The sequence below is a fragment of the Pristiophorus japonicus genome, chromosome 4 (genome assembly GCF_044704955.1).
Source record: "Pristiophorus japonicus isolate sPriJap1 chromosome 4, sPriJap1.hap1, whole genome shotgun sequence".
NCBI lineage: Eukaryota > Metazoa > Chordata > Chondrichthyes > Pristiophoridae > Pristiophorus > Pristiophorus japonicus.
The window spans coordinates 272,663,029-272,681,089 of NC_091980.1; the positions used below are offsets into that span (position 1 = coordinate 272,663,029).

The 18,061-nt window shown below is 45.0% G+C and overlaps 1 protein-coding gene across 2 annotated transcripts in view; it reads left to right on the top strand.

Moving 5' to 3' along the window:
- rhoj (ras homolog family member J) overlaps positions 1 to 18,061 on the top strand; it is a 73,703-nt gene that overhangs the window by 22,487 nt on the left and 33,155 nt on the right. For both annotated transcript variants that reach the window (XM_070879475.1, XM_070879476.1), the window contains exon 2: positions 10,756 to 10,814. In XM_070879475.1, the coding sequence (XP_070735576.1) occupies positions 10,756 to 10,814 (59 nt within the window). The remainder of the gene's footprint in view (positions 1 to 10,755; positions 10,815 to 18,061) is intronic.

An 18,061-nucleotide genomic window follows, 5' to 3' on the forward strand; every position in this document is an offset into this window, starting at 1 on the left:
CAGGAAGAACACTGCCTTCCCAGACATCTTGGAGGCTGCGACAATGGCCGAGGGGCCGACTACCCCAGCCATCGCCCGCACGCACTCCTCGATGCTCATAGTGGGGTGAGTGTAGCTCTTGACCCCGTGTTTCTTCGTTATTAGTTGAAAAGGTGGCAGGGCAGCGGGTGGCGCAGGAGGTGCCGTGGAAGCGGTTGCCACCTGCGCATATGTCTTCGCTGGCCCTGCCACCGGCGTGGATGGGGTCGCCATCACGGGGTCCTTTTAAGGGCTGCACCCACCCCAAAGTCACAGGCCTTAATGGTCTTGATTGGCCTCGTATATAGACTGAGCAGAGGAGCTCTTAACGAGGCACACCTTTCCCCTGGTTGGCAATTGGGGAGGGGCCTTGCTCCCTCTGCTCAGTTGTTTTTTTGTTTGTTTTTTTTTAAATTAGGAAGAAGGGGTCTCAGAGAGAGAGGGGAGAGACAGAGAGAGAGAGATAGAGAAAGGGGGGTGCGGGAAAGAGGGAGGCTGCGAGGGCAGGTCTCCCCTCGCAGCTGTGGGTGGGTGCAATCCCCAGATGGCAAAACACAAAATAGTCTTTGGGGTGGTCTTCGGGTGAGGGGAGAAGATGTCTTCACCTGGGGCAGCTAGAGCCACCAGGCACACACTCCTAACGATGTTAAAATAGGCGGTTAAAGGAAATCTTCAGCCTGGTAGCTCCAGCTATCCCAGGCTAGGCAATGGGGGGGGGTTCAATTGTGTGTGGGGCCTAGCTGTAGGCAAGACCCCCACACACACTTCCACACACACACACACCCCCCGCGATGTTCCGGCCCTCAGTGGTCTTCTTTCCTCCCCCCACCGATACAACAAAGTCTATTGGGGACTGCACCAATACACTCACCTGTCGAAATGGTAGAGTCTCCCTCCTTCCACACTGGATGTTTGTTGTTGGTCTTTCCCCCTCTCTCCAACTCTTTGTAGAATGTTAAAGTGGTCAAAGTTTTCTGCTTCCCTCCTCTCCCTCCGGGTGAAAGTTGGTGGTGAAGCCCCTTCCTTCCTTCTCTTCCTGGGTTGTTCTCAGGGCTCTCCAGGCCTTCAAAGGCAGGAGCAAAAGTTGGTAGCTCCTCTTCTCACTGCAGCTCAGCTCCAACTGTGCAGGACACGCCTCCACTGCTCCACAATTGGCCCTTGTGCATGACTCCCAAAAAGTTAGTTTGCAGGTGCAGCAGTTAATCAGGAAGGCGAATGGAATGTTGGCCTTCATTGCGAGAGGGATGGAGTACAAAAGCCGGGAGGTCCTGCTGCAACTGTACAGGGTGTTGGTGAGGCCGCACCTGGAGTACTGCGTGCAGTTTTGGTCACCTTACTTAAGGAAGGATATACTAGCTTTGGATGGGGTACAGAGACGATTCATTAGGCTGATTCCAGAGATGAGGGGGTTACCTTATGGTGATAGATTGAGTAGACTGGGTCTTTACTCGTTGGAGTTCAGAAGGATGAGGGGTGATCTTATAGAAACATTTAAAAATAATGAAAGGGATAGACAAGATAGAGGCAGAGAGGTTGTTTCCACTGGTCGGGGAAACTAGATCTAGGGGGCACAGCCTCAAAATACGAGGGAGCCAATTTAAAACCGAGTTGAGAAGGAATTTCTTCTCCCAGAGGGTTGTGAATCTGTTAAATTCTCTGCCCAAGGAAGTAGTTGAGGCTAGCTCATTGAATGTATTCAAATCACAGATAGATAGATTTTTAACCAATAAGGGAATTAAGGGTTATGGGGAGAGGGCGGGTAAGTGGAGCTGAGTCCACGGCCAGATCAGCCATGATCTTGTTGAATGGCGGAGCAGGCTCGAGGGGCTAGATGGCCTACTCCTGTTCCTAATTCTTATGTTCTTATGTTCCTGAAATTACGCTCTTGATTTTTAGAAACTGTAATTCTGGTCCTATTTTCTAACCTTTCCTTCCCTTTCCTTCCAATGAGAATGGTATATCCTGTTTATGCTGTAGTTGTGCTATTTCCAGTAAATGTAGTTCATCCTATATGGGACAGGCCCCCCCGCCCCCTCCCATCGCTGTCCAGTACACTCCTATTTTTCTCAGTGTTAAATGCTGACAAATCAAGCTCATATGAATTTGAGCTACAAAGTTAAATTATAGTGTTTTTCAGTTATTTACGGCAGTTGCTGTTAGCCTCCGTAAATTATTAAATGCCATCCCACTTTCCTCAAACTGTATGTATCTAAAATGTTAATGATTTGACCTAATTCTCCTGAAGTATCCAAGATATTTTTAGAATAGTAAAGCTGGCAGTACTATAAATGGGGCAATATATGCTACTCAGTAACATAACAACAATGTGCATTTATATAGCGCCTTTAACACAGTAAAATGTCCCAAGGTGCTTCACAGAGCTGTATCAAACAAAATTTGACATAACAGCAATACTGTTCACTCCATCTCATTCTCTTGCCCTTTTCCCATTCACTTACATTTTTCTTAATATTTAGCCACTTAGCTTTTAAAGGCTATTGTGGATTCTACTTTCATCATTGATTTCATGTTCTAACAACTTTCTGCATTAAAAATTCTCCTAACATCTCTGCTCTTCAGTCCTTGCAAATGGTTTCCTCACCTCAGGCACTGATCCCCTCCCTTTGAAAACCACTGTCATCATCACTTTCTTTAAAAAAGTAAAACAAGGGCTTCTATTCCCATCATCTCAAGGATTCACCTCTTTTCCTCAGTTATGTGCTGCCTCTTGGCAACATCATCTATATCTGCAGTTAGCTTCCACATGTACAGTGATGACACCCAGTTTCTACCTCTCCAATACCTCTCTCAATCCTTTCACTACCTCTAGTGTAGTATCTCCAAATTTGCGGATGACACTAAGTTGGGTGGCAATGTGAGCTGCGAGGAGGATGCTATGAGGCTGCAGAGTGACTTGGATAGGTTAGGTGAGTGGGCAAATGTATGGCAGATGAAGTATAATGTGGATAAATGTAAGGTTATCCACTTTGGTGGTAAAAACAGAAAGACAGATTATTATCTGAATGGTGACAGATTAGGAAAAAGGGAGGTGCAACGAGACCTGGGTGTCATGGTACATCAGTCATTGAAGGTTGGCATGCAGGTACAGCAGGCGGTTAAGAAAGCAAATGGCATGTTGGCCTTCATAGCGAGGGGATTTGAGTACAGGGGCAGGGAGGTGTTACTACAGTTGTACAGGGCCTTGGTGAGGCCACACCTGGAGTATTGTGTACAGATTTGGTCTCCTAACTTGAGGAAGGACGTTCTTGCTATTGAGGGAGTGCAGCGAAGGTTCACCAGACTGATTCGCGGGATGGCGGGACTGACATATCAAGAAAGACTGGATCAACTGGGCTTGTATTCACTGGAGTTCAGAAGAATGAGAGGGGATCTCATAGAAACATTTAAAATTCTGACGGGTTTAGACAGGTTAGATGCAGGAAGAATGTTCCCAATGTTGGGGAAGTCCAGAACTAGGGGTCACAGTCTAAGGATAAGGGGTAAGCCATTTAGGACCGAGATGAGGAGAAACTTCTTCACCCAGAGAGTGGTGAACCTGTGGAATTCTCTACCACAGAAAGTTGTTGAGGCCAATTCACTAAATATATTCAAAAAAGAGTTAGATGTAGTCCTTACTACTAGGGGGATCAAGGGGTATGACGAGAAAGCAGGAATGGGGTACTGAAGTTGCATGTTCAGCCATGAACTCATTGAATGGCGGTGCAGGCTAGAAGGGCCGAATGGCCTACTCCTGCACCTATTTTCTATGTTTCTATGGGCCCAAGTTTCCACAAGAAAAAAAACGGGCGCCCCTCCGAGTTGGGCGCCCGTTTTTCGTGCCTAAAACGGCGCCTAAAAAAATCCTCGGTAGTCTGCACCCACTTATAGGTCCTCTGGCCCTTGGCGCAGTCAGCACGAGCTGTGGGGGGGCGGAGCCAGGTCCCGGCGCTGAAAAAGTGCCGGGACCTCTGCACATGCGCGCTACAGTCGGCACGCAAGTGCAGTAGCTCCAGGCGCCGAACTGTGTGGGAGGGGCCCGAAGCACGCAGCCCCTAGCCCTGGCCTTACTGGGGCTCCTCCCACGGCCAGCTTCTGCTCCCCGCCTGACCAGACCCGACACTCGCTCCCCCCCAACCCCGACCCGACACCCGCTCCCCCCCCCCTCCCCCGACGACCCGACACCCGCTCCCCCCGAGACCCGACACCCGCTCCCCCCCCCCCCACTGACCCGACCCACGCTCCTGTTCCCCGACCCGACGCCCCCCCCCTCTCTTCCTCCCTCCCTCTCCCTCCCTCCCCTCTCTCTCCCTCCCCTCTCTCTCTCTCCCTCCCTCCCCTCTCTCTCCCTCCCTCCCCTCTCTCTCTCCCTCCCTCCCCTCTCTCTCTCTCCCTCCCTCCCCCCCCCCTCTCTCTCTTCCCCCCCCCTCTCTCTCTCCCTCCCTCCCCCCCCCCCTCTCTCTCTCCCCCTCCCGCTCAGCGGCACGAACGTCTGCAGAATTCTCCTTGGCTGAAGCACTTTCACACAGGTAGGAAGATGGTTTATTTAATCTTTTCGTGGCTTATAAATGTTTATTCAGGTTGGATTTATTTGTAAAAGTATAAATAAGGATTTATTGTCAAATTTAATGAGTTCCCTTCCCCTCCCACCTCGTTCTGGACGCCTAATTTGTAACCTGCACCTGATTTTTTAATGTGTAGAACAGGTTTTTTCAGTTCTACAAAAATCTTCACTGGCTCCATTCTACTTTAGTTTGGAGTACATTTTCACTGTGGAAACTTTCAAATCATGCGTCAGTGGCCGGACACGCCCCCTTTTGAAGAAAAAATTCTGTTCTAAACTAGAACTGTTCTACCTGACTAGAACTGCAGAAAAAAAAATGTGGAGAATTGCGATTTCTAAAATAGTCCGTTCTCCACCAGTTGCTCCTAAAAATCAGGCGCGAATCATGTGGAAACTTGGGCCCAATGTTTCTATTTGCTTGTCCAACTTCTAGTCTTGGAAGACCGACAGCCCAAAACTCCATACTCTCATTAATGACTCAAGCCATCTCCCTTATCACTGTCTCAGGCTGAACCAGGCTGTTTACAACCTTGGTGTCCTGTTCAACCCTGAGCTGAATTTCCAACTTCATATCCTCTTCATCACAAAGACTATCTACTTACACCTCCATAGCATCACGCCTCTTCCCCTATCTCAGCCATCTGCCATTGAAACCCTCATTTGGACCTTTTCACCTCCAGACTTGATTATTCCAATAATCTCTTGGCTGGTTTTCTATTTTCCATGTTACATAAACTCCAGCTGTTCTATAATTCTGCTCATATACTAACCTATAACAAATCCCACTCACTCATCAACCCATCCTCGTTGACATACATTGACTCGTTTCTTCCAATGCCTCAAATTTATAACTTGCGTCCTTGTGTTTAAATCATTCCATGGCCTCCCCCTTCTCCCTCCCCCCTCTGAAACTATCCACAAGGAATGTTTATAGCCAGCAAGTAACCAGAGAGGGGGGTCAAGAAATATATTTTTTTATATAGGCGAAGGAATTCAGATATTGTTATTCATAACAAATTGTCCAGCAGTTAAAACTTCACTTCAAATCATATAATTCAGAACTCTAATTGAAATTCTCAGAAGTTTGAATAAGTTTCTACCTAGTCTATGAATTCTGCCAATTTGTTCCTTAACATGTATTAAATTTCATTTATCTTTTGAAAATCTGTTTTCTCTGTGTTAATTTGGAGAAAATAAGATGATTAAAGTGTAAAACCTTTTCAGGAAGAGTCTTATTCAAGATGCTACATGGGGATAAAGTATTTTAAAATACTGTACAGATATGGTAACATGCTTAAACTTACCAAAACATTATTCAAATCTCAGGCATATGTTAAATAAGACTTTTTTGGAAACTCACTTTTTTTTAAAAAGGAGAAAGTTCAGTTGAAATATAAATATATTTTACAGGGTATAGTATTTGATTGTAATTGGTAAATGTTTGTGGGTTAGTTTAGATTCACTACTAAATATATTTTGGTGGCCCCAGTTTGCTAATTAACAACCAGAGGCATTGAATCAGCAAAAAAACAGATGATTTAGATTTTTCTGTGAATTGCTGCCTAAGACAGCCTTTTTGCCAATTAAAAATATGACACTAAAATGTAAAATTCTGAACTGAATAAGTTAACATTGTATAATAGCTTATTATAGGTTATGTTGCACTTGTGTTTCTGGCTACATTGGCCTTGTTGACTAATATAAAACTTTTGGCACAACGGACAGAAACACTGACAGTCAATATTTTCTTTAAAAAGCTAAATTGGCTCAAACTATAAGCTAGCGAGCTGGAGTCTGTAGACTCTCACATGACAAGACTGTCACAAAGATAGCCTTAACTAGAGGCTAATCACATCAGAAGATATTGTGTTCTAAACTGGCAGTGTTCACCGTCATTCCGCCTATAAAACTGACTTCAACTTTGGGATCATGCGAGGTGGAAATCCAGAGGTTGCGTCTGCCATTGACAGTTCTGACACTGGTTGCGCTGAGACACCGCCCCCCCACATCCGGCCCCACAGAGCCAGCAACCTGTGTAATCACCCAAATCGGGGAAACCGCCGATAACTGCGGCTCTACAGCAATAAGTGCGCTGTTAAATTCCCCACTAAAAGTTAGACCCAGCAGGATTAGGTGTAACTGGGGTTTTAACAGCATATTGACTGCTAAACAAAGGTTATGGGCCTGAAAAAATAATTTAAATTTTGTGCAGTGTGAAATTTATCCCATTTTAATAAAAAATTAAAATGTTTAAGAAACTTTTTATTTAAAAAAAAATGTACATTTTGTTCATTATTTCAGGTTTGCCTTTTCCCCACGCGAGAGCACCAATCTTTGTTTTTCACTATTTAACATTTTTTTTAAGTTAGAATTTTAAGAGCTTACTCACTTCCTTGTTCACTGTCTGTGAGAATTCTGCATTTTGATTGGCTGTTTAGACAGCTTAGTGCCATCACTGCAGCTCGCACTCAGGGATCCCCACTATATGCCATTGATTTGAAATGAAATTCGTAAAACGCTCTCGACACCGCGATTGCGAGATCCTTGTGCGGAGCTTTCTTCAGGGCCAGTGGTGAAGGCCTTTGCTTCACCGCTGACCACAAATTCTAGGCCATTATGTTTTTTACAGTACAGCACAGGGGTTTGCATACTTTGATGGATGACAGTCTGTGACTGTTTCTATCGGGTTTGAGTAGAATTTTTATCTATATGTATATATATATACATTATATATATGACAGCACACTTTGCAATGTTATAGGGGACAAGGTCATGACACTAAATATATAAACCTACTATACTGATGGCATCATAAATGGCAAGAGCTGAGCTTCAGCGGTTCATGAAGATCATTTAAATATTCAGATCTGTTGCAGCTTTGAAATAGTTTTTCCTTATTTTGTACATGACATGTACAGACTTGCTGGATTTACTTTGTTGTAGCTCTGATGGCACTGTGCCTGTCTCCGGAGTTTCATGCTGAGTGGGAACTGACAGGAGAGAGCAAGAGTTGGTGCAATAGCATGGGAATATATTGGCACTCACTGTACTCTTGACTCCCAACCTGGCAAGTGATAAAATGACTTTGTGACTCTTACCACATAATCCAAACTTGTATTTACTAACTCAGTGTCTTGTGTATGTGTGTTTTATATAAACAGATGCTACACTTGCCCTACTGTTATGCAACATCTAATCAAAAATTGCATAATGTCACACCAAGGTCTATATGATATTGATTTACAGCTAGATTTATTCCTATGTGTCTTTGTGCATGTAATCATTTCTACAGCCTGCGAGTGAACTTAAATTCTATGGTGGAATGTGAATATGTCTTAGGATATGGACTTTGTACCAAATTGAAGGGCATTAGTTTTGGTTCACAGGAGGATGGGAGGATCACAGTGGGAACATATCCAGGTGAGAAAGCATAGGGTAAATGAAGGAGTAAACGCCAAGAAATGCAAAGAAAACTATGTGTAGCCAAACAAGAGGAGAAAGAAATGAGCTCGGAGAAGCATAGACAGACCAAGTAACTGAAAAAGCGAAGGTAAATTGAAACAAAGATGCAAGTTTTATAGGCCTTTAATTTACTTTGCTGTCTTTTGGTAACTAGTGCATAGTCTTTTTGATTTCTTCACTTGTGATCTCTGGGTACTTGATTTCCTCCCCCCCCCCCCCAAGTTTCTGTAGTACAACAGTAGGCCTTGGAAAAGGGGGGGTTAGCTTTAGTTGGTTTGCAGAGTTTGTGACTGCAGAATATTCAGAGCAATGTATGTGGCAGCAATGTCTGGTTTCTATGGCTTTTTTTCTCCTTTACTAGTTTGGATGCTATTGTTAAATCCTTTAATCTTGATTCTGTGTGGGGGTTTTTTGGAGGGGGGTGGGCTGTGGTGGCACTTAAAAAGGAATTTTTGAGCATGAGGGCTCAGCAACTAAAGGCATGGCCACCAGTGATGAGCTGGGGGGAGGAAGCATATGAATGACCGACTCCTGTTCAAATGTTCCTGTCACCTCTTACCTTTGGTAACTTTACCTTTACTCCTTCAACTATCAACATTTTGTCCTCATTATCTCGTTTTAACTCGCATTTAACTTGCATAACTCCACACCTGCTGCAGCATACACACGGTAGCTCGGTTTCCCCTTTTTATGATAAACGTTTATTTTCCTCAACTGCTCTAAGCTCTATATTCATTTTTGTACTGCCACTGTTCCAGTTTGAGTGCCAGGGAACTGGCATCTATGAGCTGGCATCTCAAGTTCACACTAAATCTCGCTGTCTAATCCCGGCAACCGAATTGTAGACCCATTTTTCCACATGTCTGCGATTCTGCTGCCTGGCTGAGAGAATCAGATTTGATAGTTTAGTGTAAATGACAGGAGCTAGGGGCAAAGTAAAACAGTGCCAATATAAAATTAGCTTAAAAAGCCCAATATCAATTCCTGTATCTGAATAGGCCTTCTTAGCATCTTTCCCATACTCCCAGATAGGATGCAAGAAAAAAGTATGATCCAGTAAGCAATCCTCACCTTCCATCGCAACCTTTCTTATCTCAATTTATTTCATACTAACATTATCAGTGCTGTTTTGAACTTTTCTCTCTCGTTCCTCCTAAGTTCCAGATGCTCTTTTGAGATAGGGAGGCAAGTGACTTTTCTTTGTGGTCAAGTTGGCTCTGAGATGGCATTCCTGGTGGGGGAAGATTAGAACTGAGGCCAGCCTCTGACAAATTCACTTATCAGATATCTGAGCCAGGCAGCTCCACAGTACTCCGTGGTGCTATTAATGGTGGACCAGCTAGTCTGTCTCAATGGTAGGATCTGGAGCAATAGCCTTGTTGTTGGGGGCTGGGATAATTTCCACTCAACCTCCAGATAACCCTGTACGGCATTACTGTAAGAACACTGGGATCAATACCATGACAAGAATATTCATCAATGGCACCTGACATGTCCTTAACTCTTTACCTTAACTTCTTATCAAGGAACCATCTGCGGTCTACCACCCTATTTATGCCTAGGAGTTAATGATGCTTAAATTTGGCTGGTCGAACTCTCTTATATCAACCACTTTGGCATTTGCACAACTAACCTCCCATCAGAATGTGCATGGTACTGAGTGAATGAATTAACCCGTGCCAGTTATCAAAAAAGTCAGACAACGGGGTCATGAACTAAAATTTGTTTATTAACCTTAGAATCAGAATTAACAGCACTATAAATAGCCTGCCAATGTTCACTGCTATAGCTCACTTGAGAGCAACGGCCATTAGGGTGAGGTTCTGCAGAGTGCTTATGGAACTGTACTCCTTCAGGAGAGCAGAGACGAGAAAGGAGGGGAGGAAAAATTTGTAACCCCAGATTCTACACAAATCTTGAAGCAAAGTGATTTAAATAATTGTGCTGCTAAGCTCTCAGTTGTGAGTGTTGTGCCGAAGATCTGCTGGCCGTCACTCTGTATAAATAACCTACTCGCAGTAATTCAGCTCTGGCCATTTTTTGCTACCTTCTTGTTTTCTGCATTTTGGGAGATGTTGCCAAATTCTGTAGATTGGACAATATGGTAGTTTAGCACACTGTTATTCCATCTTCATACAAGAGTCCAATCAGCCTAGGCTGATGCAGTCTCCTCTCTACTGGCCAGCGGGTCCTATATGGAGTATGCTTGGACCAAATATGAAATAGGCATCAACTGTCTTATATGGCGAATCTAGTTTGGCATGTGGAGTTGTGATATTGTTTGTAGCTTTTCTGACTGTTTGAAAAACTTTAAGGAAGTATAAGTTTCAAATGTGAGGGACTTAATTGTTGTTCTGTTTTTTTTTAAGTGATGTGACCATATATTTGAACTTTTTAATCTTATTTCTATATATCTGTTTGTATTTATTTTCAGGAAAGTAGAAAATGTAAGTGGCAAATGTGGTTTACTTCAAAAGCATATGAGATAAAGACAGTGCCAAAGTACCAATTAGGCAACAGAATAGACCTTGTGTAAAAAAAGCACCATTTACAGTAATGATCAAACCCATCTAATAAATATTTCCCAGTTTAAAAACTAACAATTTCACATGTTTACCATTGATATTTTATGTCTCAAGCTATGGTTAATTACTTGCTATCCATAGGAAAATAATCCTGTGAGTAGCAATTAACTTAATTCTTTTACCTTGCAGTAACCATCACCGTTGGAGGAAAGCAACATTTGCTTGGTCTATATGACACTGCTGGACAGGTATGGAAAAAGCTGAACTTTGTACTCTTCTCAATATTTACAATATATGTTGGGATTCTTGCACTGAGCAAACCTTAGGCTTGGGTCTTGTGTGTTGGATTCCACATGTTAGCTGGAAATCCAGATATAAATGAATATGGCATGTAGCACTTACAGAATTATTTACATTGATAGAAACATTTTGGTCATTGTAGAATCTATGTTAATCATCCAACCCCATCAGATCTGACTGGAAAAGACAACTTTCGTTTTGTAGCAGCAGAACAGTAGCTTCGCTGATGTGCGTAAAGTTAAGGACCATGTAGCATAACTGACTTATTAGATCTGTTTATACATCAAATTGATTCTTGTGTAGTGGAATCAGATTAGATATATTTTCAAAATGGATCAGGCTTAATTTTGTATGTTGGTGGCTATGTTCCCTCTTTTAATTGGTGCGCAGTCCATTCAAATTTTCGCGCAGTTTCTCCCATATAAAAGCCGGTGAGTGGCTTGTGCGGGACCCCCAGACTGCTTTGCTGCCATGCAGCTTAGCGGGAATATTGGTTGGTGGGTATTTCGGTTGTTTTAAATGTATAAAACAACGGTCCAAATTTTTCGGGTCCGCGTTCTTAAGTGCTCCGCAAGTTCCGGGTTTCCGCATGTGATGTGCAAGCGTGGAAACCTCGAACTTGTGATCTGTCAAGTTACAGCTCGATAGATCATATGAATCCACAGGAAATGGACATTCGCTATTTGCCTAGCAAATGCCCACGAAACCCTTGCGCCTGGTAAAAGCAGGCCTTTGTTTACCAGCGTATGGGTTTTAAAATAATTTTTTTAAATGATTTAACCGTTCAAAAACCATTAAAATTAGTTTAGGTTATTTTTGGCCCATTGAAAAATATTTAAATTTATTTTTCAAAAAATTACATTTTTGTTTTAAATGTTTAATTAAATAGTATTTTTATTATTTTTAAACGTGATTAATTTTTTCAGTTCTGTTAAAGTGTTGTTTTTCGGGGATGCCTATTGTGTTTATGGAGATTCCGTACATTAATGGAATTCCCTTTGTGATTGGTTGAACTGGCCCACGTGGTCTCAGGGACGCTTGTGAACTGCATGCACCCCTGGGATACGTGGGCCTTTCATCATCATCATCATCATCATCATAGGCAGTCCCTCAAAATCGAGCAAGACTTGCTTCCACTCTAAAAGTAAGTTCTTAGGTGACTGAACATTCCAATACGGAAATTACAGTCTCTGTCACAGGTGGGACAGACAGTCGTTGAAGGAAAGGGTAGGTGGGGGAGTCTGGTTTGCCTCACGCTCCTTCCGCTGCCTGCGCTTGCTTTCTGCATGCTTTCGGCGATGAGACTTGAGGTGCTCAGCGCCCTCCCGGATGCTCTTCCTCCACTTATGGCGGTCTCTGGCCAGGGACTCCCAGGTGTCGGTGAGAATGTTGCATTTTATCAAGGAGGCTTTGAGGGTGTCCTTGAAATGTTTCCTCTGGGGCTTGCTTGTCGTGTAGGAGTTCGGAGAAGAGCGCTTGCTTTGGGAATCTTGTGTCAGGCATGTGAACAATGTGGCCCGCCCAACGGAGCTGGTCGAGAGTGGTCAGTGCTTCGATGCTCGGGATGTTAGCCTGATCGAGGACACTGAAGTTGGTGCGTCTGTCCTCCCAGGGGATTTACAGGATCTTGCAGAGACATCGTTGGTGGAGTTTCTCCAGTGATTTGAGGTGTCTACTGTATATGGTCCACGTCTCTGAGCCATACAGGAGGAGGGCGGGTATCACTACAGCCCTGTAGACTATGAGCTTGGTGCCAGGCGTATGCCTGCAGGCCCAGGAGCGAAGGTACGAAGGCACCCGGAAAGTGCAGAGTTTACTTGCGGTTCGGAAACATTCGCCGGCGGGAGGCCTCCGCCGCAATTTCCAGCCCAATATTTCAGGTTTCAGCTTTGCTCATTGTCAATGCAATCTAATGTTACAGTGGTATAGAATCTTACAGCACAGAGGAGGCCATTCGGCCCATCATGCCTCTGCTGGCTCTTTGAAAGAGCTGTCCAATTTAGTCCCACAACTGAGCTTTTTCCCCATAACCCTGCAAATGAGTTCTCTCCAAGTACATGTCCAATTGCCTTTTGAAAGTTCCTATGGAATATGATTCCACCACCCTTTCAAGATAGTGAGTTCCAGATCTTCCTCTGGGGGGGGAATCCTCAATTTCCCCTTTAGTTCTTTTGCCAATTATATTAAATCCGACCTCTGATTGCTGATCCACATGCCAGAAGAAACAGTTTTTCCCTACTTGCTCTATCAAAACCCCTCATAATTTTAAATACCTCTATTAGGTCTCCCTCTAGACTTGACTGTTCCAACGCACTTCTGTCTGGCCGATCACATTCTACCCTACGTAAACTTGACGTGATCCAAAACTCAGCTGCCCGTGTCTTAACTCGCACCAGTCCCGGTCACCCATCACCCCTGTGCTCGTTTGCCTACATTGGCTCCCGGTTAAGCAACAGCTCAATTTAAAATTTAAAATCCCTCCAGGGCCTCGCCCCTCCCTATCTCTAATGTCTTCCAGCCCCACAACCCCCTGAGATGTCTGCGCGCCTCTAATTCTGCCCTCTTGAGCATCCCTGATTATAAATGCTTAACCATAGGTGGCCGTGCCTTCTGTTGCCTAGGCCCTAAGCTCAGGAGCTCCCTGCCTAAACCTCTCAGCCTCTCTACCTCTCTCTCCTTTTAAGACTTTCCTTAAAACCTACCTCATCTGCCCTAATTTCTCCTTGTGTGGCTCGGTGTAAAATTTTTTTGTCTGTACTCCTGTGAAGCGCCTTGCGATGTTTCACTATGTTAAAGGCGCTATATAAATACAAGTTGTCGTTAACCTTCACTGCTCTAAGGAGAACAATCCTAGCTTCTCTAATCTCTCCATATAACTGAAGTCCCTTATCCCTGGTATCATCCCGGTAAACCTCCTCTATACCTCTCTAAGGCCATCACATCCTTCCTAAAGTGTAGTGCCCAGAATTGTATACAGTACTCCAGCTGAGGTCTAACCAGTGATTTGTAAAGGTTTAGCACGACTTCCTTGTTTTTGTATTCAGCGCCCCTATTTACAAAGCCATGTATCCCATTCACTTTCATAACTGCCTTATTGACTTGCCCTGCCACTTTTAAAAATGTGTGAATATGCACACTCGGGTCCTTTGGCTCTTGCACCCTCCCTCCTTTCTCAAAATAGTACCATTTAGATTAGACTGCCCCTCCATGTTGTTCCTCCAAAAGTGCATCAGTTCACACTTAATCTGCATTAATTTGGAACTGCCGTGTGTCTGCTCAGTTCACCAGTCTCTCTGGCCGCCTGAAGTCTGTGACTATCCTGCTCACTATTTACTACGTTGCCAGATTTATCATCTGCAAACTTCAAAATTGTACTCCTTATACCAAGTCCAGGTCATTTATATATAAAAATAAAGAAATGGTCCTAATACCAACCCCTGGGGGCCCTCACTGCACACTTCTCTCCAGTCAGAAAAACATCCACTACTCTCTGCCTCCTATCCCTTAGCCAATTATAGACTCAAGTTACCACCATTGCTTTAATACAATGTGCTTCTATTTTTCGTATAAGTCTGTAAGTGGTACTTTCTCAAACGCCTTTTGAAAGTCCATAGATACAACAACTGCTGCACTATCACCATCAATCCTCTTTTGCTATTTCATCAAAGAACTAAATGAGTTTAGTCAGACATGATTTGCCTTCAACAAATCAGTGCTGATTGTCCCTTATTAACCCATGTTTCTCCAAGTAACAATTAATTTTGTCTTTAACAATGGTCACAGACATCAAACTGACTGGTCTGCAGTTACCAGATTTATCCTCCCCTTTTTTGAACAGGGGTGTAACATTTGCAATCACCCAGTCCTCTAGCACCACTCCAATACTCAAGGAGGATTGAACGGTTGTAGTCAGAGCCTCTGCAATCTCCACCCTTGTGTCCCTCAGTAACCTAGGATGTATCCCATCTGGACCGGGTGCCTTGCTAACTTTCAGTGATGCTAACCATTTAGCACCTTTCTATCTTTTTATCTGATCTAATATCTCTACTCCCCCTTCCTCAAACATTGCATTAACTTCATCCTCTTTTGTGAAGACTGATGCAAGGTACTCATTCAGTACCTCAGTCATGCCATCAAGCTCCACAAGAAGATTTCCTTTGATGTCCCTAATCAGCCCCACCATTCTTTTAACTATCCTTTTACTTTTTTATAAGTTTATAAAAAGATTTTTGGATTCCCTTTTATGTTAGCCACTAATCTTCTTATAATCTCTTCTTGTATCCTTTTTCAATTTCCCCCTGCATTCTCTCTCTATTTTGTCTGGTTTCCGACAGTATTCTATACCCGACATTTGTCTTAAACCTCCTTTTCCTGTTTTATTTTAACCTCTATTTCCTTTGTCATCCAGAGAGCACTAGCTTTCAATGCCCCATCTTTCCTCCTGGGAATATGCTTGGCTCGTACCCAAACTATCTCCGCCTTGAAGGCCTTCCCTTATCATTTACTGTTTTCCTGCCCAATCTTTGTTTCCAGTTCATCGGTGCTAGACCCCTTCTCAAATTGCTGAAATTGGCTCTCTTCCAGTTGGGTGTTTTCACCTTTAATTTTTCTTTGTCCCTTCCCATAATTACTTTAAGCCTAATTATTTTCTGATCACTGAAACACACTCCACTTGTCCCACTTCATTTCCCAGAACTAGATCCAACACTGCTTGCTTCCTCGTTGGGCTAGAAACATACTGATTAAGAAAGTTGAGCCCGAGCTGAGCTGGCTCTCTGCAAGAGCAGCTCAACGAGTCCCGCTCCCCCACCCTTTCCCTGTAGCCCTGCAATTTGTTTTTTTTCAGGTACTTGCTCAACTCCCTTTTGAAAGCAGTGATTGAGTCTGCCTCCACCCATCGTAGGCAGTCCCTCGGAATCAAGGAAGACTTACTTCCACTCCTGAAGTGAGTTCTTCGGTGGCTGAACAGTCTAATACGAGAGCCACAGACTCTGTCACAGGTGGGACAGATAGTCGTTGAGGGGAGGGGTGGGTGGGACTGGTTTGCCGCACACGCTTTCCACTGTCTGCACTTGATTTCTGCATGCTCTCGGCGTTGAGACTCAAGGTGGTCAGCGCCCTCTCGGAAGTACTTCCTCCACTTAGGGCGGCCTTTGGCCAGGGACTCCCAGTGGGGATGTTGCACTTTATCAGGGAGGCATTGAGGGTGTCCTTGTAGCGTTTCCGCTGCCCACCTTTGGCTCGTTTGCCATGTAGGAGTTCCGAGTAGAGCACCTGCTTTGGGAGTCTCGTGTCTGGCATGCGGACTATGTGACCTGCCCAGCGGAGCTGATGGAGTGTGGTCATGCTTCAATGCTGGGGATGTTGGCCTGGACAAGGACGCCAATGTTGGTGCGCCTGTCCTCCCAGGGAATTTGTAGGATCTTGCGGAGACATTGTTGGTGATATTTCTCCAGCAACTTGAGGTGTCTACTCTACATGGTCCATGTCTCTGAGCCATACAGGAGGACAGGTATTACGACAGTCTTGTAGACCATGAGCTTGGTGGCAGTTTTGAGGACCTGGTCTTCAAACACTCTTTTCCTCAGGCGACCGAAGGCTGTACTGGCACACTGGAGGCGGTGTTGGATCTCGTCGTCGATGCCTGCTCTTGTTGATAGGAGGTTCCCGAGATATGGGAAGTGGTCCATGTTGTCCAGGGCCCGCCGTGGATCTTGATGACTGGGGGGCAGTGCTGTGCGGCGAGGACAAGCTGGTGGAGGACCTTTGTCTTACGGATGTTTAGCGTAAGGCCCATGCTTTCGTACGCCTCAGTAACTACGTCAACTATGTCCTGGACTGCAGCCTCTGTATGTGCGCAAACACAGGCATCATCCGCGTAATGTAGCTCGACAACAGAGGTCTGCCTCAACCACCCTTTCAGGCAGTGCATTCCAGACCATAACCACTCGCAGTGTAAAAAATGTTTTCCCTTATGTCGCCTTTGTTTTTTTTGCCAATCACCTAAAATCTGTGTCCTCTGGTTCTCGCCCCTTCTGTCAATGGGAACAGCTTCTCTCTATCTTCTCTGTCCAGACCCCTTGCGATTTTGAATCCGTCTTAATACATTATAGCCAGGAATGTTTAGTTCCTATTCCTGTCCATGTTTAAGCCAGGTATCCATTATAGCCACTATATCATAACCCATGTGGCAACTTGTGCCTGTAGCTCATCAGCCTCATTTGTAAAACTCCTTGCATTAACGCACATGGGGGCCGAAATTCAGGCCGCAGGGCCGAAGGACCGTTAATGCAGGTTTTCGGCGGCCATTCGGTAAAATCGATTGGCCGCCACGTTCTGGTCGATTGTCGTTCCCCCCCCCCCCCGGACGCATATTCAATGCGGGGGGGTTTTCAGCGGTGAGTTTTGGCCATCGCAGTAAGGGGCTTGCGGCCGTGGTGACATCATCAGGGTGTGCACCGCTGCTATGCGGCCACGCCACCCATATTCAGTATAAAAAGGGAGGGTTTTTTTTGCACAGTCCCCCCCGCCAGCTTTTTGGGTTGGTAGACTTTGCCATGATACTCGCCACCGCTGGAGGAGGACAACGGAAGATTCCTGCGATCGGGGGTATTTTTGCTGCCAACTTTTGCTGGTGCTTTTGTGGACGACTTTAACCTGCTGAGTGTTCTTTATCACTTTTTGGAGCGTTTTCGGGCCTGTAGGCCTCACACTGTGCTCCACAGAGGCTTGTGTGTCAGGGTGCAGCCTTCACACACAATGGGCTCAGTGTTGGCAGGGGAACACCTTGTACACCTTGTCAGATGCAGGGCAGCATGCAGGGGAAGGCGGCGCCATCAGCAGTGTGCAGGGAGGCAGCGGGCAAGGGAGGCAGCAGTAATGGCTGCCCAACATCCAGAGGGCTTGCAGATGTGCGCAGACCTCCACGTGGAGAGGGTGGCCAGGAGGGAGATGGCTTCAGGAGGAGGGTCAGGTATGCTGACTCCCTCCGGCACCATATACTGGGCCAGGAGCCTTGCCAACAACAGCCTGCAGAGGCTCTCGAACATGAGGAGGACCAGGGAGAAGGCCATCATCCAGCTGCCATGGGAGCTGTCCAACACAGAGCAGGGTGAAGGAGGCCCTACCCTCAAAGGGTAGGGCCTCCTACCCTTTCTCCTTCAGTTCTCCTTCCTCGAGCCCAGTGATGAGCAAT